The sequence below is a fragment of the Syngnathus typhle genome, linkage group LG7 (genome assembly GCF_033458585.1).
Source record: "Syngnathus typhle isolate RoL2023-S1 ecotype Sweden linkage group LG7, RoL_Styp_1.0, whole genome shotgun sequence".
Classification (NCBI taxonomy): Eukaryota; Metazoa; Chordata; class Actinopteri; order Syngnathiformes; family Syngnathidae; genus Syngnathus; species Syngnathus typhle.
In genome coordinates this window covers 11,438,886-11,462,598 of record NC_083744.1, presented here as the reverse complement: position 1 = coordinate 11,462,598, position 23,713 = coordinate 11,438,886, and the positions used below count along the sequence as shown (strand labels likewise).

The 23,713-nt window shown below is 40.4% G+C and overlaps 1 protein-coding gene across 3 annotated transcripts in view; it reads left to right on the top strand.

The window, feature by feature from the left end:
• Nucleotides 1–1,700: 1,700 nt before the first annotated feature.
• itpr2 (inositol 1,4,5-trisphosphate receptor, type 2) overlaps nt 1,701–23,713 on the top strand; it is a 46,403-nt gene continuing 24,390 nt past the window's right edge. For 2 of the 3 annotated variants that reach the window (XM_061282763.1, XM_061282761.1), the window contains exons 1-36: nt 1,701–2,056; nt 7,489–7,559; nt 7,753–7,868; nt 7,955–8,041; nt 8,266–8,424; nt 9,415–9,513; nt 9,586–9,669; nt 9,961–10,107; nt 10,356–10,451; nt 10,808–10,852; nt 12,618–12,769; nt 13,508–13,607; nt 13,689–13,849; nt 13,928–14,069; nt 14,478–14,636; nt 15,248–15,420; nt 15,566–15,685; nt 15,878–16,060; nt 16,197–16,448; nt 16,534–16,681; nt 17,013–17,160; nt 17,563–17,750; nt 17,840–17,966; nt 18,052–18,109; nt 18,269–18,434; nt 18,582–18,749; nt 19,156–19,242; nt 19,313–19,438; nt 19,528–19,650; nt 20,335–20,535; nt 20,774–21,025; nt 21,267–21,392; nt 21,473–21,601; nt 21,866–21,980; nt 22,080–22,261; nt 22,649–22,791. In XM_061282763.1, the coding sequence (XP_061138747.1) occupies nt 1,965–2,056; nt 7,489–7,559; nt 7,753–7,868; nt 7,955–8,041; nt 8,266–8,424; nt 9,415–9,513; nt 9,586–9,669; nt 9,961–10,107; nt 10,356–10,451; nt 10,808–10,852; nt 12,618–12,769; nt 13,508–13,607; nt 13,689–13,849; nt 13,928–14,069; nt 14,478–14,636; nt 15,248–15,420; nt 15,566–15,685; nt 15,878–16,060; nt 16,197–16,448; nt 16,534–16,681; nt 17,013–17,160; nt 17,563–17,750; nt 17,840–17,966; nt 18,052–18,109; nt 18,269–18,434; nt 18,582–18,749; nt 19,156–19,242; nt 19,313–19,438; nt 19,528–19,650; nt 20,335–20,535; nt 20,774–21,025; nt 21,267–21,392; nt 21,473–21,601; nt 21,866–21,980; nt 22,080–22,261; nt 22,649–22,791 (4,925 nt within the window). In that variant the 5' untranslated portion in view covers nt 1,701–1,964. The remainder of the gene's footprint in view (nt 2,057–7,488; nt 7,560–7,752; nt 7,869–7,954; nt 8,042–8,265; nt 8,425–9,414; nt 9,514–9,585; nt 9,670–9,960; nt 10,108–10,355; nt 10,452–10,807; nt 10,853–12,617; nt 12,770–13,507; nt 13,608–13,688; nt 13,850–13,927; nt 14,070–14,477; nt 14,637–15,247; nt 15,421–15,565; nt 15,686–15,877; nt 16,061–16,196; nt 16,449–16,533; nt 16,682–17,012; nt 17,161–17,562; nt 17,751–17,839; nt 17,967–18,051; nt 18,110–18,268; nt 18,435–18,581; nt 18,750–19,155; nt 19,243–19,312; nt 19,439–19,527; nt 19,651–20,334; nt 20,536–20,773; nt 21,026–21,266; nt 21,393–21,472; nt 21,602–21,865; nt 21,981–22,079; nt 22,262–22,648; nt 22,792–23,713) is intronic. The other variant, XM_061282762.1, reaches the window with a different exon arrangement.

Here is a 23,713-nt window from a genome sequence, read left to right as displayed (position 1 = left end):
CCTCATGTCTATCAACCATCTATTAGCTCTCTTTTCTGGCAGATCCATTCTTCTGCCATTATCTCTCCTGTGTCCTAACAATCGAAGTCTGGTCTCTATAATTTTACAACCTTTGACCCGGTAGCTCCGAGAATCTCATCATCAACAGCAGCCTAGCCTTATAAACCTTTGCTTTTGTCAGTCCAATCTTTTGAGATATATAGCTTCCTCGGAAATGTGTATAGCTCCTAGTTAAGCCCCTCCAGCATTTGATTTTACATTCTAAATTATATTTTATTTTCTCAGTCCCCCTGTGTATCAATCAAGCCCCCTTTTAGCAACAGGGGAGACAAAATAATTCTGGAGCTTGTCACTGCTGTGTCTGTATTAACAAACTGATATTCTTCACCCCTTTTTCATGATCTTTTTTTTAATTGACTAGAAACAAATCTACAGCAGAGACCTCTTGGTGTATATGAAACTCCAGGCAGAGAAGACGTTCAACCCCCTCATGAGCAGACTACAAATGAAGCCACCGCTTTCTAAATGAACCTTTCACTCCGCCTTCAATTGCAGCAATTCATCACCAAGCCACTAAAATTACACTTTCAATTAGTGTGAGGTCACAATTTGACAAAATGATATGTTAAGATATGGTGCATTGTCTTTTCAAACCACCCATTTAGTTCTGCTTGCTTTTCAAGCACAATAAATTATGATGCTTCTGACTTTTTCAGAGCTGTACAACTCACATTTAGTTGTGAGCTTTCAATGTAGTTTTATAGTAACAAGATACTGATGAAGTGTGATGAAAAGCACATAGAAATAGAAATCAGATCATTTGGACATTGTAAAGTTAAAATAGCTCTGATGGATTAAAAGATTATCAAGCCATGGACAATTTATCTGTGAGCCCCGATTTGAGGTTCTCCCAAGCAGCTGAGATCAGTCCGAGCACACCACACACGATAGGATTCGCTGGTACAATTATCCTTCGAGCAATTCTGAAAATGGGGGCCAAACAACAAACAAACAAACTTACAGGTGCAGTTCATTTGTTTTAGTTGTTGTCATTAACTTATTTAGCCTTTTGTGATAGCCAGTTTACAACATAAGCAAAGGAGAACACTGTTTAATAGCATGTCCAGTTTTTTTTCCCCATCTCAGTACAATGCAAGTTAATTAAATAGTTAAATTATTTTGTAAGCAGGGAAGTATTCTATTCTTTTGTCAAGTTATCCAAATGAATAGCTCTCTAATATAATTGATAGCAACAATTGTTATTGTTTCATAGGTCAGGGATTGTCAACTTGTGGTCCGCTGCCCTCTAGTGGTCCGTAGCGGTATTGCAGGTGGTCTGCGAAATTGGAAATGGAAAACAATTGTGACAAAAATAAAATTGATTCATGATTTAGACTTGATTTATTTTCCAGCTAATTTTGTGAATCATTTATGATGTCAAGTGTAGCTGAGATTCCCAAAATAGACATACAGATGCAAATAAATAGCCTGCATAGGTCTATCCTCCTTCGGTATCACCAAAGCAGTGTTCTTTTCTTTTCTTTTTGACTACTCTTGTGCTTAGGGACAGTGTGAGTAACTACACCAGCTCTGGTTTAAAATGTCTGTCTATGATCCATTGAAAAGAAACGACGCGTGTTGGTGTTAAGGAGAAGTGAGCGGACGGAATTTGCTCAGAGGCCTGACAGCAGAAGTCTCCGCCCCCTTGAAGTGGATGTGAAAAGCAGATCTCTGCCACTCTGACATACAGGAAGAAGTTCAATAAGGCTGACAGAAGACGCCACTTCGTTTGCAATCCATTGGCACGTCCTTTGCTCTACTTGAATGGGCCAGCTGATCAAGTCGAACATGAAGAGGGAAGCTTGATGATCTGGACGAGCGCTGCGTAACGCGTGGATTACTTCAAGCAAAGACGTGTGGGGGGCAAATGGGGGAAGTTTGAAGCAGATCATCACGTCTCCAAAATGTCAGACCACAGATCCAGTTTCCTTCACATTGGAGACATCGTGTCTCTCTACGCGGAAGGCTCGGTCAACGGCTTCATAAGTACTTTGGGGTACGTCGCTCCTCCTCGTTCCCTGTCTCTTTCAAACTCTGCGATCTGGATTTAACTCCGGGTACTTCCACGTGTGTTTGTATGTCTCGCTCTCTTTTGCACCGCTCTTTCTCGCAAAATCACACAAATATGTAAATGTGAAACCACAGTCGCTTGACGCAAATGCAACAGGTATGCAAAGCAGGAAGTCAAGTGCAAACGATTACGATCAACTTTTTTTTCTCTCCTTTTTGGCTCAGTCCCATTGAGGAGGAAGTGGCGCTTACCAGTGCCATGCTGCTTGCATACTTCAAAACTCCCCACTTGAATGACATGAGCGTCAGCAGTCAACTCTAAAACAATGCAGGGTGGAGACTGAAGACTCATGACAATGCTCTTTTTATATGAAAAAAAATAGTGGGTTAGTAACCACTTAACAAGAGAACTGCATCCAATACAAAGCTTGAAAAAAATAACACTAGGAATTGGCAAGTGCATATCAGGTGTCAGTCTACGTTGATATGGGACTTATTTCAAGGTATCGGAACCTTGTGAAGTACTCTGATACCAGGCACTGATGCATACGGCAAAAAAAAAAAAAAGTCTTCTATACCTGTGGTTGCTACTATATTTGAGCTTCCGTCATATGAATGAAACAGGTTGATACGGAGGTCAGTTGTACCTTTTGCCATGTAGTGGAAGAACATTTAATTTGTGTAGCATGTCACATGTTGCTGGCAGAGATAGATGAACAAACAAATGTAATCGAAAAATGTTCTGACCACTTTGGACCACATACCACGTGAGAGCCTTTTTTGCTGCTCTCCCGTATCGGTGTGAAAACAACACTGTGCAGGTCACTGCTATCTTGGAAAAATATTCATGCTAGGCCTAAACCAATAAAAAACATATTTACGTCACAGTATGTGAATACCATGAATAGGGCTGTGGAATATATTGAAGAAATCGATATTGGCTCAAGCAATATGCATTTCACAAAGACATGCAATAAGTTTATTTTGGAATTCTATGCGTCTAGCTGAATTTGACCAGTCAGACGCAAACTTAAATGTGCATCGCCATCCAATAGTTGAATATTATTTTGGCTAAAATGCATTGAGCTTGCTTATTTTACATAATGACATATTGCATGTCTTTTTTTTTTTTTTCTTTCTTCATTCTTTCTAATATCGAGCTGGGTACAAAAACTGAGTATTGGTTGTTTGTCTTTGAGATAATGTGAAAAATACAGTAAACTTAGCAAACACCCGTCCTAATAGATAATCATAACAAACATAATATTGAATGTTAAGTGATGCTGCCATGGACCATTAGCCCCAAATTTCCAGCTGCTATGAGCACCAGAGAAAAAAAATGTTGGTTTAGCAATTTAATTTCAGTAATCTGATTGCACATCAAACTTTTTGTTTCATCATTTTTGTGAACAGGTAAAAGGCGCATCACTTCTGCAATGCATTATCACAATCAAGTGTCATTTTTCAGTCTGCTCGTGACATCATATTCAAGGTGTAGTGGTTGAATAGTGTAAACATTTCAGGGTGTCCTGTGGGATCTGAATCCTTCAAAATAAGCAAGATCAACTAGTTGAAGAATGACTTTGCCCCACCCTCTCTTTCTCAATCGTGCCTTCTTTGTTCCTCAAACCAGATTTTCGAGCCATTTGTTCTTCTTTTCATTTTAAATTTGATGTTTGTATTTGGCATTTGCTTTTGTTGTGTTCTTTATCATTTGGGTCCTGAAAGGGAACCACATTTCTAATTTGGATCTTTTAAAAAAACTTATTTAAAAATGTAAATTTAAAATACATAAAATAAAAATGTCCTACACTATTTAGGTCTTCAATATGGAATTTCACAGAGAAGGCTCCTAATATTGAATAACACCGATGTTAATGCAGACAGACAAACAGGAACAGTAAATATAAAAGTGTCCATGATTTGATTGTATGGCTAAGCAGTAAAATAAATTTCCCAAACAAGATCTCTTAACCCATTGAGGCAAAGAGCCCAACCCCTGTGAGCACACTTTAAGGTGAGCAGGGCGTAGTGCCTTTGTTTGCATTGGTTAACATAAAATCTCTTCACCCCTTACACACCTTTACAGTCCAAACAACCAGAAGCCAGAAGGTTATTAGGAGTTGACCCGGAGCCATCTGGCCAGATTCATCTGAGCCTTTTCCAACTTGGATTTTGTTCTCTAATTTGATGCTGTCATCCTTCACTGTTGTGTTAACTGCCTTTGTGCCACAGTCTGAACCTGAAAGAAACAGACAGAATGACAAAGGTGGCAGCAATTGACAGCGGCTCCTAAATCATCTTTCTTTTATTTTTCTCTTTGCTGCATGCTGTAAGTCTTCTAAGTTTGTCATTGGTGCTCTACTTAACAAGTTGAAGCATGCAACAGCAAGCCTGTGTGGTGTAAAATATTCTCCACGTGCAATGTGTTTCTTCTTTCCCCCTTACTTTTTCTTGACACAACACTGAATATTTTTCAGTTCTCCCTTTTCTATCTCGTTTCACAGCATTTAACGCCGTCTTCTGGGCTATAATTAGCTCCTGTGTGTCCAGCCTGGTTTCTTTATCTGTGGTTCATGGTTAACCCAGTTACAGAGCAAACCGGACACACTGATTGCGATCGTCAAAGCTCCTCCTCTGTACTCCTTTCTCTGTGGATATGCGTTATTTCTTTGTGAGCTTTTGCCACTTTACTGTTCACTTATGGAAGTCATGGAATGAATCAGAGAGAGCCGTGCTTATCGAAGCAGTTTGCAGCATTGCATGAATTGGGTGAATTGTGCTTTGCATTGCAGCAGAATGAGTGGTTTTGCTTGTTCTTTTCAGCCTTTGTATATTGAGATTGAATTACATGCTCTTTGACAAGAAATACAGCCAGTGGCAGTGGAGCAAAGATAATGCGGCAATAAAACTGTCAATATCCACTGACCACAACTTCACAATGTAACGACCTCCATCCATGTAGAGCAGGGGTGTCAAACTCATTTTTTTTTCACGGCCCGCATTGTAGTCCTAGCTTCTTTCAGAGGGCCATTATGACTGTCAACTAGAGATGCACCGATCCGATATCTGGATCGGATATCGGTCCCGATATCAACAAAATAGATGGATCGGGTATCGGAAAATACAGCCGATCTGTGAGCCGATACTTTCCTTAATCTATTGGGACGCGGGCTACGTCATACGTCAGCAGCACGTGTGCCGCATGCCACGAGAGTTTTCTAAACAAACGCAAACATGGAGCGAACGTTCGCTTCTCTTCCCCGGGTTGCTAAGCGGACGTCAAACCCTGCGCGTTCGCTTCTCTTCGGGTTGCTAATGGGACGTCAAAGGCTGCGCGTTCGCTTCTCTCCCGAATGGGGGGGGGCTAATCGGATGTGAAACGCTGCGTGTTCGCTTCTCTTCCGGGGGGGTGTTAATGGGACGTCAAACGCTTTGTGTGGCGGGCTCCATCTAGTGTGGAAACTGAGAAGCTGAGCTCAAGCTTCTTGTGCGGGCCATATTCAATTATGTTTTCAGAATTTGCTGCGGGCCAATAAAAACTGGACCGTTAGTTTGGACACCCCTAATTTAGAGCAAAGAACTGTGTAGTCTGCCTGATGCCATTGCCTTTGGTCTTTTCTGTTCCACATGTAGAGTTATGTAGCTTGTTAAGTTTGAACTGGACTGCCCCTACACCTGTCTATGGACCCCGTGGAGGCTATTTAGTGTGTTTTGGGGTGTTCTCTTGTATTGAGGGGTGCTGGTTGGCCGCTGTTACTTTTTTTCCTTTGTCTTTTAGCTTTGTTTTGCTTTGATGGCTTTTATCTTGAGCACTTTCTGCCTTTCTTTGTGGCACCGTTGTGTGGCAGCCTTATGAGAGCCTATTGAGTTGCGCTCATGCCATCTGTGTGTCTTTTGTATACCCACTCTGTGGTATGAATACGGCTGGGGCCTGAATTTCCCCACCCCTGGGGATCAATAAATATACAATCAATCAATCAATCAATCAAGTCAACCATAATATCGGATCGGTATCGGGTATCGACCGATACGCAAAGCCACGGCATCGGTATCGGTATCGGAACTGAAAAAGTCGGATCGGTGCATCTCTACTGTCAACCCAAACAAATGTATGAGCAGCTCATATTATATACAGTAAAAGCTACACAACAAATTGACAAATAACTTTTTTTCAAATCAGATGAGCAAAAACTGGTCAAATATTAAAAAAAAAAAAAAAGATATTAAAAGTGAAGACAATTTGCAATATTAGTAATGACACACGAATCGATGCACAATTTGTCTTCGCGGGCCACATAAAATGATGTGGTAGGCCGTATCTAGCCCCCGGGCCTTGAGTTTGACACCTGTGATGTAGAGAATGGCATAATAAACTGCTAAGAGATTAAGAATTCAGTTAGTTGTGTGCAATTATGTAATTGTTTATTAGTGGGCTATCATGGGCTAATCATTCTGAACATGTATACTTCGTATTGCCCATTCTTTTTTGGATGAAAAATAGTCTGTGAGTTTCTTTTTTGCGTCTGCATACTTGGCTGTCTTTGCCGCCATTGAAATGTCATGCACATGCAATGCTTTTAGCCTAGCATCTCCATTTCTGTTCATGGCAGTGGTGTAGTTTTCAAACCTTTGATTGATGGGCTAAATATGGGCTTCTTGATTGCAACCTGCAGAGATTCTATTCATTCAGTCTCAACTTGTTTTGCTCTGTAAAGAACTTAGTACTCTCATTTACGCAATCTTATCGTCATTATCGATTAAAAAAAAATAATTGTCAAACGTCTACTCGCTACATGAGCTGTATGAACTACATCTTTTTTGTTTTGTTCAATAAATTTTGTGCGGGTTTAGAACTGCAGTTCATCAAACTGTCATAAGTCATACACCAGCAGTTAAATAAAATATTCACTATAAAAATCAATTTACAGCATGTACAGTCATCAAAGCAAACTGAAGCTTATCGCCATTACCAGGGTATTAATGTTATACTTTTTGTTCTATAAAATCAAATCAAAATGATAATGCTGGCAACAATTATAATTTATCTGACCAAACTACAAACACAATATTTAATTCAACATTTTTAAATGAATACCACTTTACACATTTTTAAATGGATGCCCCTTTGACCCTTGACACAGCTCATTAGTGCAGGCATGTCTAGAATTGTAGCCCAGTCATTAGTAATGTTGACCTTCTAATCAACACTGAACAGTTTCCTCTCGTGCCAACATCCCACTGTTGCTCGCTGAAGTAGCCTTCAATGGACGAACAAGAATTACGCACCCGCTTGATAACGGAGAGCAAAAATATGTCAACGCCAGGCACACACTTTCATGGCTAGTGTACAATAATAATAGCCGCAAGGACACCAGTAACAATGTTGATTGCACTTCTTTTGCTCTTCTTTTGCAGTCTTGTCGATGACAGATGTGTAGTCCAGCCTGATGCAGGAGACTTGGCAAACCCTCCTAAAAAGTTCAGAGGTATGTGGAATTGATCTCACTCGGGGTGCACCATGTTACTCCAGTGACGTTTTGTTGCATATAGCTGAGTCTTCTGGCCTCTGCTGGGTAAACAAACATGACCTCCAACTAAAGTGCACTTTTGCCATAATCAAGGTCCGACTCACACAAGTAACACCAGCATGCCTGATTGCTTTGTTCGTTTGTTTTACAGATTGCCTCTTCAAGGTGTGTCCCATGAACAGGTACTCTGCCCAGAAGCAATTTTGGAAGGCAAAACAAGGGAAACAAGGGAGCAACACACAAGCAGACTTATTCAAGAAATTACAGGTTAAACTTAAGGCAGCCCACATCATGCGTTAAATATCTTCTATGCATGATTTATAACAAATCCTCTAACTGTTTTTGCTTCCCAGCATGCAGCAGAGCTTGAGCAGAAGCAGAATGAATCAGAAAACAAGAAGCTCCTTGGAGAAGTTGTCAAGTACAGTAATGTTGTCCAGGTACAGTCAGTCTGCAATTCAAGTTGTCCTTCACTCCACGACCTGCTTTTCTTTATCGTGTTAATCGTGGCTTGTCACTATAGTTGCAATTGGCTCCAGTAATCATTCCTCGCGTATGTAATTAAATTACTTTAATTTAATAAGGGCTTTAACTGGTTTTTCATGGAATTGAGATTTGGCATTATACTGTCAGCCTGTGAACGTGCCTAATTCCTGGCTCTCAGCTCCTGCACATCAAGAGTCACAAGTACTTGACGGTAAACAAGCGTCTCCCTGCCTTGCTGGAAAAAAATGCCATGCGAGTTTCTCTGGACCCGGCTGGGAACGAGGGCTCCTGGTTCTACATTCAGCCGTTCTGGAAGCTGCGCAGCGAAGGAGACAATGTAGGTGCCCATCTGCTCGCGCTTGCCTTTTTCTACAGACACTAACAATACGCCCAAATGGAAACTCTCGCTGTCTTCTAGACTGTCCCGTTCCATTGACTTTTCTTATTTTGTCCCTCTTCTCTGGCTTTAGCATCCTGTGGTTAAAGGTATTGCTCTTGTTTGTGCATGACCATTGATCTTTAGTGGCTGAGATCGGAAGAAGCATGGTTAGACCGGTTTTCTTGCCATCTCTAATCCATTTGTCACTAGTTATGCTTCACTTTGTTGTAAATACACCAGGGCAGAAATATAAAACTGCATTCAAAACCACAGTGTGCTTGAGAGTTGATAGCATGATTTTTTTTTCAAGTTCTCCAATTAAAGAAAAACACCAAATGCAATGATTTGCAAATCCTTGTACACTCTTCCATTAGTTAGGTTTTACTGATACGTAAAGCTATTTTTTAGATACAATATATCGTACACTGCAGCTGGGGCAGGCTCCAGCTTCCCGTGACCCTGCAGGATAGATAATGCAATGGTGAGGATACTTAGAAAAAAGGCAACAAATTCTTATGCAAAGGACACTAACGGAGAACTTGATAAAAGAGGATAAGGTTGAAAACAATGTTAGTTACAGTTTGCTAAGAACATTTGATATTCCGCTGCTCCACAATCTATAATATTGTCAAATGATTCTGATATTTATTATTATCCCTGCTGTTCCTTTACTCTTATATTGTATTTATTTATGACAGAGCGCTGGAGAGCATGAGCTGTGACACCCCATATGCTGCACTCATGTCCACGTCGCTGGGGTGGACAAACATACTGACATAGTGTTTGCAGTGTGCATGTCTTTACCCTCTTGCACACAACACCTCAAAAATGGGATAGGGTGGGATGTTTTCAGGCCTTTGCATGGAGAAACATTGGCCGTCGTTTACATTGGGATGTTTCAAACAAATTTTCTGTTGAGAAATGAGTGTCTCCAATTTGATTATAAAGGTGGTGCTTGGAGACAAGGTGGTGCTGATGCCAGTGAATGCGGGGCAGCCTCTTCATGCCAGTAATATCGAGCTGCTAGACAACCCTGGCTGCAAAGAGGTGGGACCAGGATTCCATGAACTTTGCAAGTTTGGCTGGGGGTCACCTGCTCACCTCTGCTTGGTATTGCAGGTTAATGCGGTCAGCTGCAGCACGAGCTGGAAGGTCACATTATTCATGAAGTTTAGTGACTACAAGGAAGACATCCTGAAAGGGGTTTGTTCTATTACTGCCATTTGTGTGTGTGTGTGGATTTTAATGAAACTGTTTGGATGTACGTCTGTGCTTAAGAATAGTGTGCTGTGTCATGTACCGTAATTTTCGGACTATAAGTCGCGTTTTGTTTTTATAGTTTGGGTGGGGGGGGGGCGACTTATACTCAGGAGCGACTTATATACATATATATGGGTTTTTTTTCACTTTTTTGGGCATTTTATGGCTGGTGCGACTTATAGTCCGGTGCGACTTAAAGTCCGAAAATTACGGTATGTGTGTGCCTTCTCCCAGGGAGATGTGGTTAGGCTCTTCCACGCGGAGCAGGAGAAGTTTCTGACCTGCGACGACTACAAGAAAAAACAGCATGTCTTCCTGCGTACCACATTGCGACAGTCTGCCACCTCTGCCACCAGCTCCAAGGCTCTCTGGGAAGTGGAGGTAAAACATAAACAGATCAAGTTTTTAAAAAATATATATCACGATTTAGCGTTGGCATTCACTGTGAGTTGGATTTTAAAAACAGCACTAAAATTAAGCATGGACTCTATTTTGACCAGGATGAAAGTCTGGCATCCTGCCACAATAAATGTAATTTACAATGGAAACAAAACTTGATGATTCTCTCTGGATTTTCTCATGCTTCTCTGTTTTTCTTTCTTGTTTTCATACCCACCCCCTCTTTCCAGGTCGTTCACTATGACCCCTGCAGAGGTGGGGCTGGTCAGTGGAACAGTTTGTTTCGTTTCAAGCACCTCGCTACTGGCAATTACCTTGCAGCGGAGGTGAGGCGAAAATACTTTTTTTTTTTTTTTTTTAGAACATAGCAAAGGAATGACCAATAAAGTGGTATTGTATTGTTTTTCTATTACTTACTGCAAAGTATCATACTGGATAATTAAATCCAACTATACATCTTTAGTTTTTATTGTATTTTTCTTTTTCCATTATGTTAGTAACTTTTGTTAACCTTGTGTAAGCAATCTTAAGTAGGATGATACTGTGCTGTAGGTGGCAGTGTTTCCTTTGGTAGAGGCAGCGTCCAGTCTTTACTGCAGTTTTGGTTCATGTTTAGTCCTAACCACGTTAAGATGAGAAAAGTCTTCCCTTGCAGTCACTTTTCATCTTTCTTTCTCTGCAGGAAAACCCTGAATTCAAAGTCGAATCATTGGAGCCTAAAGGAGAGGTAGGTTTGTACCATGATGACATTGAGCTTCAAAATAGCATACGAGTAATCTCACCCTTGCACCATGTTGGTAATTTATGGAAAAGGAGTTTGGGCACTTCATAGATAACGTCGGACCGCAAGAGAATGAGTCATGAGAAGAAGTTGTTTCTCTCAACTCCAGGTCCCCCCTCTGTCTCGTTATGCAATTCTGCACGCTCTCACAACACGCACGCACACTACTCCTATTTTATAGCTAGATTCTTAAGCCCCTAGCTACCTTGCCCATTTGTATTCAGGCAGTGAGCACACACACAAACTGTCTCACCCTCACACACTTTTTTTTTTTTTATGCCCACGCTGAATTTCAGACACACAGGGGGCTCCTTACATAACGTCTGTGTGTGTGTGTGTGTGTGCGTGTGTGTGTGTGGTGGCGGCGGGGGTACTCTGTGAAATGGGTGGGAAGGGTAGAAGACGTGCTGTCTGCTCCGCTCTGCTCGTCTGTGCTAAGCTGAGGGGGTGAGTCACCAGTGAACTTGGTGGGGGTTTGGGGGTGTCGGTGTATCGAAGCTCTGGAAAGGCACCTCCCTTCCTATTAACATGCAAAGAGCAGTAAGGTGGAGTTCACTCATTAACGTCTGCATGCTAATACTTCTTCAGTATGAGCAACTTTCCATATCACTGCCTTCTTAAAATAAATGCGCAAGTCATTTCTTGACCATCAAATACTGATGAAATCATATTCGTTCATAATTTTATTGATAAACATTATATATATGTATATAACTAATGATGTAGCCGTTTTTAAAAGGGGAGTCTAGCATCCTGAGATGTTTAAGACAAAGAAAATACTTTTTTTTGCAAATATGACAATATGCAAATCTTAGCCTTCACTTGGGTTCTGACTAATGTTCAAAAGCAGATTTAGAGTTGGCTTATTAGTAACCGTGTTCTCTGAGTGGACAGACGGTGAGACACAGCTAAATACATATAATCTCACCTTGAGTTCTCGAGATATTCAACAATGTGCATCGCACTAATAGGTTGTTTGGATAAATGAGGGACACCTATAGGACATCAGCTTTTGATGAACTAACTTGGTGTTAGATGACAATGTTTGCATTACATTAGGCAGGTCGTTGACCATCACTGGAGACCCTTAGCCCACTGTACAGCAAGCTTCCTGAATTTCCACTCATCACTTATTCGTTAATGAAGTAATCCAGCAGTCCAACAATTGTTTTTATGTGAAGTTTCAAGAAGTGCATCAGGCATTTTGTAACCTTTCCGACCATAGACACTGTCAACCTTTTTAAAGACAGAATGCAGCTTTTATACTTAATGAAAAGTTCAACAAAGGTCAATCAGACAATTTCTTCAGAGTCTTCCAAAAAAGTTATTGTCATAAATAATGTATGATCCCGTCTGAATAAGTCGTCAGAAAAGAAAACGCTCTGGTCAGTGATTATGTATATACAATGTCCACGGTTTGACTAATTTCTTGTGTATTTTCTAGAACTGTACTTTGAAAAAAAACAAAAGAACATCTTAATTTGCCTGTGCATCTGTTGCACGTGATTACAATTAACATGTAATGCTTCAATTATTAAATCAAAATATTACAATTATTTTCCATTTCCAATTTCGAGGGCCATCTGCAATACGGCTATGGACCACTATAGGGCCGCGGACCACCGGTTGACAATCCCTGAGTTAAATTGAATTTTCCATTCACAATACATAGACACGGATATCTCTGACCTCTGGGTGTTTGTTGTTGCAGAATGAGACAGACTCTGTGTATTGCAAGAGAAAGCATCAAGCTGCAGACAGAATTGCCTTTACACTGGTTTCTGTCAAACATGGCAATGACATTGCGTCCCTCTTTGAGCTGGATGCCACCACGCTGCAGCGGGCAGACTGCCTGGTACCCAGGTCAGTATCTTACAAGTGACTTCCACTTTTGTCATAAAAGCAGACAGACATACAAACAGACGGACAGACTGACATGGACACTGGCCAAGAGACACTGACGGTCAGACATGGATGGACGGATAGATATATAAACTGTGGTTGCCTGAGTGTGTTTGTTCAAATTAGAATCGTTTAGCAACAGTAATATGGAATTGCCGTATAACAAAAAACAACCTTTTGTAAAATGTGGGCTTGCACCGATGATCTGAATACTAAAGGACTCGCCATTGCTTTTGCAATTGACAACAGAGGTCAGGGGCAAAGGTGCAAAAATGCCTTGTAAAGTTCAGTAAACTTGCCATGAGCAGTTGCAGTCTGGAATTTGGGTAATTGTGAAGTTAGACCATTTTAGAACTGTATGGGAATAAAATGTTTTTTGGGATAATACTATATACAAGCCGAATATGAGCGTTGTGTTTTAAAATACGTATGTATTGTCACTAGAATAAATGTAAAAATGCGATCTCAATATTGCTTATAAAGGAGGAATGCACGAAACATGCACGCGATATGAGTCAAACTATGTTTGGATCAAATAGAGTTATGCTAATCATCTGCGAGATATTTTCCAACTCCATTTAAGGAGCCATTATTGTAATGCAGTTTGTTTCCCTTAATTCCCAGTGAAGGTGTCTGAATTTCCGGAATTTATAAAAGCCTTTCTAGATGTGAGACTTCACCTTATCAACTGTTTCACAGAAACTCTTATGTGAGGTTGAGGCACCTGTGCACTAACACATGGGTGACCAGCACCAACGTGCCCATTGATGCAGAAGAGGAGCGTCCAGTCATGCTCAAGGTTTCCCTATCTATGCTCACAGCCAATTACTGTGAAGTGACCTCAGATAAATGTCAGCATTTCTTGCGGTTCTCGCAATAGATTGGCACCTGTTCCACTAAAGAGGATAAGGAAGCTTTTGCTATTGTATCCGTTCCCTTTTCGGAAGTCAGAGACTTGGATTATGCCAACGATGCCAGCAAAGTACTCGAGGCCACTGTGAGGAAGCTTCAATATGGAAACATTGCTCAGAATGAGAGAAGGTAAAGTCCAATAGGGTCACAAACTTGTGTTTTGTGAGTTCGAAATTTCATCTTTTTGTCCCTGAACGTTCTTTGCAGGTTTTTGACGAAGCTGCTGGAAGACCTGGTTTTCTTCGTATGTGTGGTTCCAAACAATGGCCAGGAGGTTCTTTCCGTGGTCACTTCCACACCTAACCGAGAGAGGCAGAAATTGATGAGAGAACAGAACATCCTCGCTCAGGTCAGCACATACACTGCATCTCCACAGTTTTCTTCACACGCTTGCACGTGTATTTTCTAAGGCTGATTTACAGTACATGGATAAAGTGACTTAATTCAAATTTCTCCAAAGGGCAGTTTGGTGTTTAGAAAATAAACAACAAATAGAGGAATATGATATCCTTGATTCATACAGTATTTTTTTTTTGTCTTCTGAACAATAAATGAGCCATTTCAGCATTATTTAAGATTGTTCATGCATTTTTAACAGTTCAGCCAATGCAGGTTGATCTGTTCATGAAAAAGATGTGCAGTGCAAATAATAATAAAATAAATGATTTGTGACATTATTACTAGAGCATGTAACATAACTATAAATCATAAAAGGATGTGAAAGGTACATTGATTCATCCAGCTGTTTGTTCCTCAGATCTTTGGTATCCTCAAAGCTCCATTCACAGACCAGGGTGATGGCCCCATGTTGAAATTAGAGGATTTGGGAGACCAGCGCTATTCCCACTTCAAGTATATGCTGAGACTCTGCTACAGAGTGCTGCGACACTCTCAGCAGGACTATCGCAAAAACCAGGCACGTCTTAATGTGTTGAGTTTAGACACACAAGTATTCAAGGTTGTCTAAGGATACTTGGAGAGTTTGTAAAACTTCTACCAGAATGTCTACAGTAGGAGGAAAAAAAAAAGGTTTGCTGGGGTATTGGGCTGCTGGACATATGACATCAATTAGAAACCTGATACCTCATATCAGTCTTAAATGACTGCATTTTGAAAAGTGAAATTAATCAATTAACGAGAATAACCACAGTCATTTTCAGATGAGGTGAAAAAATATTTTAGTTATGTGAATAAAGAGTATTACGAAATAGCTCAACAATGAAGGCTGACTGTCTAATTTTTCTGTTTACTCTAAAATGATCATTTATGGAGTAACCAAATAACATATTTTTAAGAACGATTTTGGACATTTTGTAAGTTCAGTCATATATGAATGAATATAGGGGAGCTGACAAAACCAATCTGTAAAATTAACACAAAAATGACTAGGTGACTGTATTAGGCGGATGGAAAATTAGTTTTTTAATGGCCAAACCAAATAATTTCATAAATATCACTGTGCTTTTTGTCCCATTACGTATTATTAATTCAATAACATGTATGCTATTTTCTATTCTATTCATGTAGGAGTATATAGCAAAAAAGTTCTCAATCATGCAGTCTCAAATTGGATATGAGATTCTGGCTGAAGATACCATCACTGCTCTGCTGCACAACAACCGCAAGCTCTTGGAAAAACACATCACAGCCAAAGAGATTGAAACATTTGTCAACCTTCTAAGACGGAATAGAGAACCCAGGTATGACATGGTTATCTCTCACATCTCAACAACTAAGGAAGTAGAAATCGGTGCAAAAAAGAATTGAACACTTTGCTGTATACTTGTAGAATTGTATGACCTTAAAGATATTTTATTGAACTTAACCAGTAAATTGTTCTTTCAGATTCCTGGATTATCTCTCCGATCTGTGTGTGTCCAATAAGACGGCCATTCCTGTCACACAGGAGCTGATTTGCAAATTTATGCTCAACCCCGCCAATGCAGATATCCTTATCCAGACAAGGTGCGTTACACCATGTGGGATTTATATTACTTAAGTCATACCTGCGAATGTAGTATTTTTCTCATTTTGCACTGTATGTTTATTTACAAAAGGAAATTTAGCCACCGTTGTCCCCTTTTTCAACCACAAATAAAGCATCTTAATGTCAGGATGTTTTGTAACAACTAGTCTTTGTCACCCTCACACATCCAGACTAATCCAAAATACAGAGACCCCCCTGGAGTCCTCTTTGACGCAGGAGGATGGAGAAGAGGAGGAGGTTTGGCTCTACTGGATCGACAATCACAAGGAGCCTCACGGCAAATCTATCCGCCATCTTGCTCAGGATGCCAAAGGCAACCATAAGATGGATGTAGATATCGTCTCTTACTACAGGTGGCTGTTACTTCCCTGATCTGCTAAAACTTTTTTTTTTGCCCTGTGGAGAAATGATTAAAAAAAGGACCAGAGTTTTTTTTTTACTGCAGAATACCAGCCTTTTTCTAATCACTCATTTATTTCCTGTTGTCAGGTATCAGCTGAACCTGTTTGCTAAAATGTGCCTGGACCGTCAGTACCTTGCCATCAATCAGATCTCCTCTCAACTTCCTGTGGATCTCATCTTGCGCTGCATGTTTGATGACTGCCTGCCTTACAACCTGCGAGCATCCTTCTGCCGCCTCATGCTACATATGCATGTGGACCGTGACCCACAAGAAGCTGTGGTTCCCGTGCGCTATGCACGACTCTGGACTGAGATCCCATCCAAGATCACCATTCATGAGTGAGCATCAGACGGGTGATGACATCATGGCGCGAGCATACGTTGCCAACCATAACCTGCCTATTATTGTTGTGTATCTCTGCAGGTTTGAATACGAGTCGGCAGATACCTCGAGAGAGGAGATGAAGAGGAAGTTTGCACCCACCATGGAGTTTGTTGATGAATACCTTAAAGACGTGGTCAGCCAACCTTATCCATTTGGGGAAAAAGACAAGAATGAACTTACTCTAGAGGTATATAATAAGCCTGATGAATTGCAAAGCAAATCCTATACACGTAAATTAATTCTACAATTGAGCAGTACGTACTCTCAATGTGTTCAAATATCTCCTGTTGTATATGTATTTTTTTTTTCACTACCATAAATTCTGATAGTGCTTTGTATTTATAAAAAAAAATTAAAGGTAGAGTATGCATCTTTCAAATTGCTCGTAAAATTTGAGTATAATCTGTCATATAATTGTGCCACTTACAATGTCTTTAGGCTTAAATAGAGCACACAAATTACTTTCCTATTGTACATTTTTTGAATGGCTTTATCTTATTTACCCTTCTCTCTTCTAGGTGGTGAATCTGGCTCGTAACCTGGTTTACTTTGGTTTCTATAGCTTTAGTGAACTCTTGCGACTCACTCGCACTCTACTGGCCATACTGGATATTGTTCAACACCCGCTCACTTTCATGAACAAGCTCACCAAAAGTCCGGAGGCTGGTGCGTGTTCCTACTACTGATTTTATTTTACTGCCTCAGTTATTTTTATTTATTTATTCTTTTTAGTCTGATTAGCTCCTCACATAGACCTCGGTGCAGTCAGCATGGGTTGAATTCCCTCTCAGTTCCAGTGTGAATCTGAGACTTGTCTTTCTCTATTTGTGCCCTATCACTGACTAGTAACCAGTTCACGATCTAATCTGCTTTTTGCCCAAAGTCAACTGGAAGTTCCATGAAAAATTGGATTGATGGTCAGCCCATCAAAGCGTTTAAAATGTAGTCATTTTTATAAACTATTGAAACAGTAGCTAATTATCTGCTGGACAAATGTGGCTTGCCTGAAACATATGTACTATGTAAACAAATCCTAGATAGATGTGTGAATGTGGTCGTCTCCTGCAGGTAACAATGTCCTGCGTACGATCCACGGTGTTGGAGAAATGATGACCCAGATGGTGATGAGTCGAGGTGTGCCACAAGGGCTGCCTGACACGCCTCCTTCACTGCGCTACGGCAAAGGACACATGCTTCTGGACACTGAGGACGTCATGGTGATGGACACTAAGCTAAAGATCATAGAGATCCTGCAAGTATGAGTTCTCGTGTTAGTGGGCAAAGAGTTATCTGATGCTAATTCATCCGTTGAATAATTTGGGTGTGTTTTCACTTCTCTTGGTAGTTCATCCTGAGTGTGCGGCTGGATTACAGGATCACATATTTGCTGTCCATCTACAAGAAAGAGTTTGGAGAGAAGAGCGTGTCAGAGAGCACTGTTTCACAAACTGATGTGCTCCTCATCACGACGCGTAAGATGTCTTTTGAGATTTGTGTTTAGTCATTAGATGTCACTTCTCTAGCTGAAATTCTCCACTGTACACGTTGTGTCTCCAGCTCCTGAGCCTGACATTGATGAGATTGCGACTAAAGCAGAGAGCATGTTTGCTGGAAGGTAGGTCAAATATCCACAGTCGCTCGTTGTGTTACTAACGCCCTTTATACTTTCAATAAAACCAAATTAAATGATACCAATGCTTCTTGTGCATAATGCTCGTCATTCTCTGCACCTGAACCTGACATGTGTGAGTGTTAAAGTTTCCGCTTATCTCAGCTCTGACTTAAGTGCAGTGGAGCTTGATGATGAAGGTGGCCGAACGTTCCTGAGGGTTCTGATCCATCTCATGATGCAAGACTATCCTCCGTTGGTATCTGGCTCACTGCAGCTCATCTTCAAACACTTCAGTCAGCAAGCTGAAGTGCTGCAGGCCTTCAAACAGGTACACAACCATCTGTCTTGCTCAGCTGAAACGTTTTGGTACGAGTTAATTAAGTACAGCGTTATCTTAAAGGATTTATATGGGTATTGTAAGATATTATTGCTGCTGGTGCTTGATTAATTTCCTGTGTGTCTGTGTATTTTCCAGGTCCAGCTCTTAGTTTCAGAGCACGACGTGGAGAACTACAAGCAAATTAAGGCTGACCTTGACCAACTGCGTCTAACTGTTGAGAAATCAGAACTGTGGGTGGAGAAGAACGGAGTCTACAACAGTGAAGACCTTGGTGACGGACAGGGCAAAGAACAACTCATAGAGGTAAATAAAAGGGTATCCACAACAAAGTTGAAATATTACAATTGCGATGACAGTAACATTTCCCAACCTTTGAGGCAAGGTCATTTTATCCTCTTTTTTTTTTTCTACATTTTCATATATTTAGCAATACAGTTCAATGTATTGAATAAATAAAAACTCAAATCAAGAGGCCATCAATACTTTGGCCTTCAAAACTATTCAAAGAAAGAACCTATAATAAGAAATATACGTATGTATTATAAAATTAATGTTGTCCAGAGTCATTCTGGTGTCGCATGTTTATTTTGGCTGAAACAAAAATGTTCATGAAAATCCTCAAAATCGAATGTTCCCGATGAAAGGCATCTTTGAGTATGCAAATAAAATTGCCAAGTTGTAATTACTGATTTTCTTTGTCTCTTGCCAGGAGACTGGACTGAGCATTGTCCATGATGGGAACCATAAACCTCAAATAGATAGCAACAAGAAAAACAACTACAAGATTGTCAAAGAGGCAGGTTGTCTCAAGATTGGATATCCAGCTGGCAGATGTCAATAAAGTGTTCTTTGTGTCTCGTATGTAGATCTTGCTACGTCTCAGTAAGCTGTGTTACCATGGTAAAAAGATCCGTACGCAGCAGCAGAGGCTTCTGAAAAACATGGGGGCTCATACTGTCGTGCTGGACCTGCTTCAAATCCCCTTTGAAAAAGTGAGCATTAACCGCAACTGCGAAGTAACTTGTCTCGACCTGGCTGGCCGTATCTCCCATCACCTCTCTTGATTTTTTTGCCCCCCCAGAATGATGAGAAGATGAATGAAATCATGGCCCTGGCACATACATTTCTGCAGAACTTCTGCAGAGGGAATCATCAGAACCAATTTCTGCTGCACAAACACCTCAATCTCTTCCTTACTCCAGGGGTGGGTATGATTATGACTAACTGCAATCATATTTAGGGAAGCATTAGAATAAAACTGAAAAAGGCATTTTATCTACAAAATTTAAAGGTGGACTATGTCATTTTTTTAAACTTGCTCGCAAACCTCAAATGTAGCATTTGTCTTAAGGAGTGTCTATTTTCATTTTGCTGCTAAGTTTAGTTGAGTAATTGCTCAAGTGCGAGGGGGCTGTGTTCTTAGCCCGGCCGGGTCAATCAGACTGAGCGTGCGTGTGGGCGGCGTGCATGGAAAAGTGATTGACCTGTTATTTTCTCACTCTGACGGTCACTGCAATCTGTGATTGGCCAAGTTTGTCACACTGTGTCAAGTTTAGAAATAAATTGGTCCGTACCCGAGATTACGACACTAATACGCACTCTAAACATTCGGTGCAGGTAATGTCTTAAATGTAAGCATACACTCAGGTCGACTACGATAGAAAGTCTTGGATTTGGTGACGTTCAAAACCAAATATTTTGATCAGAATTGCAAGACATCAAGTTTTGTTACTTAGTGTCAGTGAATATTCTAACGTCAGTACTTGTAATTTTTTTGTGGTGCACTACTACTTAGTATATTGTCCTGCAACATTTTTTAAAACGTTACCGTGAAAAGCCCTTTGTCGATTTTCATAAGACTGAAATATGACTTTTTGTTTCTCAACAGTTACTCGAAGCTGAAACAGTGCGTCACATCTTTATGAATTACTACCAGCTCTGCAATGAAATCAGCGACCGGGTAGTTAATCACTTTGTTCACTGCATTGAAACGCACGGGCGCCATGTTCTGTACTTGAAGTTCCTCCAAACCATTGTGAAAGCTGAAGGGAAATATGTGAAGAAATGTCAGGACAAAGTTATGACTGAGGTGAGGGATCAGTCTATGAAATCTTCATACTGTATTTTCTTCAGCAGTCTGTCAATTAGTCATTACAAACCATTTGTCCGCTTCCTGTGTAAAGCGCATCATGTTCAGTAAAACTCATTAATTCATCATTTGTTTCTACAAATATTGTAATTCGCAATGTTCTCAAATAACTAGTAGGTTGAGCTCATCAAGCTTGTGATAATAAAAAGAAAGATGTTCTTTCTTGTTCATCTTGCAGCTTGTGAACGGGGGCGAGGATGTCCTGGTGTTCTACAATGACCGCTCCTCGTTTCCAGTCTTGCTCCAGATGATGGCGTCCGAGCGTGAGCGCACCGATGAAGATGGCGCTCTTGCTTACCATAACACGCTTGTGGAGCTGCTTGCTGCCTGCACTGAGGGCAAGAATGTCTACACTGAGCTGAAATGTAACTCTTTGCTACCACTGGATGACATTGTCAAAGTTGTGACAGATGTCAATTGCATCCCAGAGGTAAAGTCTACATTGTTCATCTGCTCAATCGTTGTTTAAATAGGAACATTTATTGCGCCGCCTTTGATTATAAATACAAAGTCCAGTCATGCCAAGCCAGAACTATCCAGAAAGCAAACGTTTGTCATACGTCAACTTCACAAATCTTAAACATCTTGAGCAGAGCAATGAATAAAACAATGGGCCAAAAGATGGATATGTTTAGGTAAATGTTTTCATTCTTCTCTTTTCCTCCTAACAGGTGAAAACTGCGTATGTGAACTTTGTCAATCACTGTTATGTAGACACAGAAGTAGAAATGAAAGAAATCTATACCTCCAATCATATCTGGAAGCTGTTTGACAATATCCTGGTTGATATGTCCAGAGTAAGGCTCATATCTCAAGTCGCAATTTCGTTGTGTTCAACGAAAGGACCAGCTAAATCATACGCTATTTGTATCTCTAGGTATGTAACACTACCACAGACCGGAGCCATGCCGATTTGGCCCTTGAGAAGTATGTGACGGAGCCAGTGATGGCCATCATCACTGGGTTTTTTAGTTCGCCATTTTCTGTCAACCACTCCAACCTTCAGGTATACTTAAACACATAAAGTACATAGTTAAGCAAAACATGGGACGAATAACCCGCTGCCATTCATTTTGTGACAACTGGTAATATGCAGTGATTTTATTAGGAGCTTTGCTGAGTTTAGCTACTTTCATAGTTTAGTTGTAAAGTTTCATTTAGTATTTGGCTGTTTATTAATTGCATATTGAAAGTAGGTATTTAATGTTTATTTGTCGAAATTAGCGCTGCATTTGATTGCTAGGCGTCTTATGTCTTCCCTTTGCCACAGACAAACCAATCCATCTTTGTCAAGCTGCTCCAGTCAGCTTTCAGGCTCTACAGCTGCACGTGGGTCACACAGAAGGCAAATATTGAGAACTGCATCAGAACACTAGCTGACGTTGGTAAGGACTGAGCGATTGCAATTTGATTGACAGCCCAACATTTTTGACTCATTTGGCTGAAAACTAAATACTACAAATTCTGCATGCTTTTTTTTTTAGCCAAGGCACGGGCAATAGCAATCCCAGTTGACTTGGATAGTCAAGTCAACACGCTGTCTCTAAAGGTCCACAGTAACATGGTTCAGCGGGCAGCAAAGGACTGGAGAACCTCTGCTCGTGCGCGGCCCCGCAAGGAGAACCTGGGTGGTCCTGACTACAAGACCATCGTTGAAAAGTTGCAGGTATTAATCGATTATCTAATAAATAGCTATCAGCAGGACGGAAGATCCAAAAAATCCTTGACAGAAACCAAAACCATCTTTTGCTCTGTGATGAAACCATTTTATCGTCTTTCTTTGTACCATGTATTTGTGATGTTCATCGAAACAAGCGCAGACAAATCTACTAAAACTTTTACGTAATGTATAGCATACAATGGTTGCCCTCCGATTTAGAGTACTTCTTTGGTGCATATATTTAAGGCAATATTCTGCAAAATGAATGTTAAAATCAAAGAGACACTATCTTTTGCGCACCGATTACATACATTTTGTTGAAAAACCAAAATAATGTTTTGAGTCCATTTTGCTTCAAAATCAGTTGACGAATGTGCCTGCATGTGTGTGCAGGGTGTTGTGTCCCATCTGGAGGAGCAGTTTAGTCCGATGGTTCAGGCCGAGTTTTCTGTGCTGGTGGATGTCCTCCACAGTCCTGAACTGCTGTTCCCAGAAGCCGCTCGCCTACGTTGTGAGAGTGGAGCTTTCATGTCAAAGTAAGTCATGAACGATCACAACAGGTTAAGTAAAACAAGAACTTTACAAGGTTCAGTTGACATGTTTTCATCTCCACAAAAAAAACAACTGTCATTTAAAAGTTCTATGAACTTTTTTGTTGTTTTGCTACATAAAGAGATGCCAGTTGATAAGGATTTATTCCACTTGTTTCCCAATGGGTACTTGAAACTCTTTTGGAGATTACAAGTTGCATAATGGCTCCCTTAATAACAAATCATTTCCCTTAGATGTCTAAATTTTTTTTATTGTAATCTTGATGGTTTAACAATTTGCCATTCTAATTAAAAATAAGTCAGGGTTAGTGCATTCCCAACTTGTGAACATCACTGTATTGTTTTTAGCAATCCTTTCCCTTTGTTTGCACCGACCTACCAATCCTTTCTATTATCTTTAAAAAGTACAGCTAAGTCATTGTTTGAGATGATTTTAACTTGCATCAAACTCATTTGCAGCTGAATGTTCTTTTATTGCATGCATTTTACTTCAAATATTTATCAACTCTAACCCATATTAAAAGTCACCCTTATAAAGGCCACACCTTGGACCTCCGTTAGGACTGTCAACACATCACATCTGTTTGGTTTTAGCAATCTCAGATCACTTTTGTAATACTTTCAAAATGAATTGTACTATTGTACAATGGCCTTATTTTTTGTGAGGTACTGCCACCTCCCTTATATGTAGAATTGTTTTCAAATTTTCTTAACTTTCTAACAGAAACCCCCCTCAGACATTAAATCCCCCCCTCCTTCAATCCCACAGCACAGATGAAACCAATCTACAAAAAAGAAAAATGTTAAGAACTGCATTCAAATAAGATAGCTATTGCCACCCTACGTTGGGGCTGGGTTGGCTTGAGCGATGCTTAACATATAACAATGTGTTGATTGTTTGACCGAG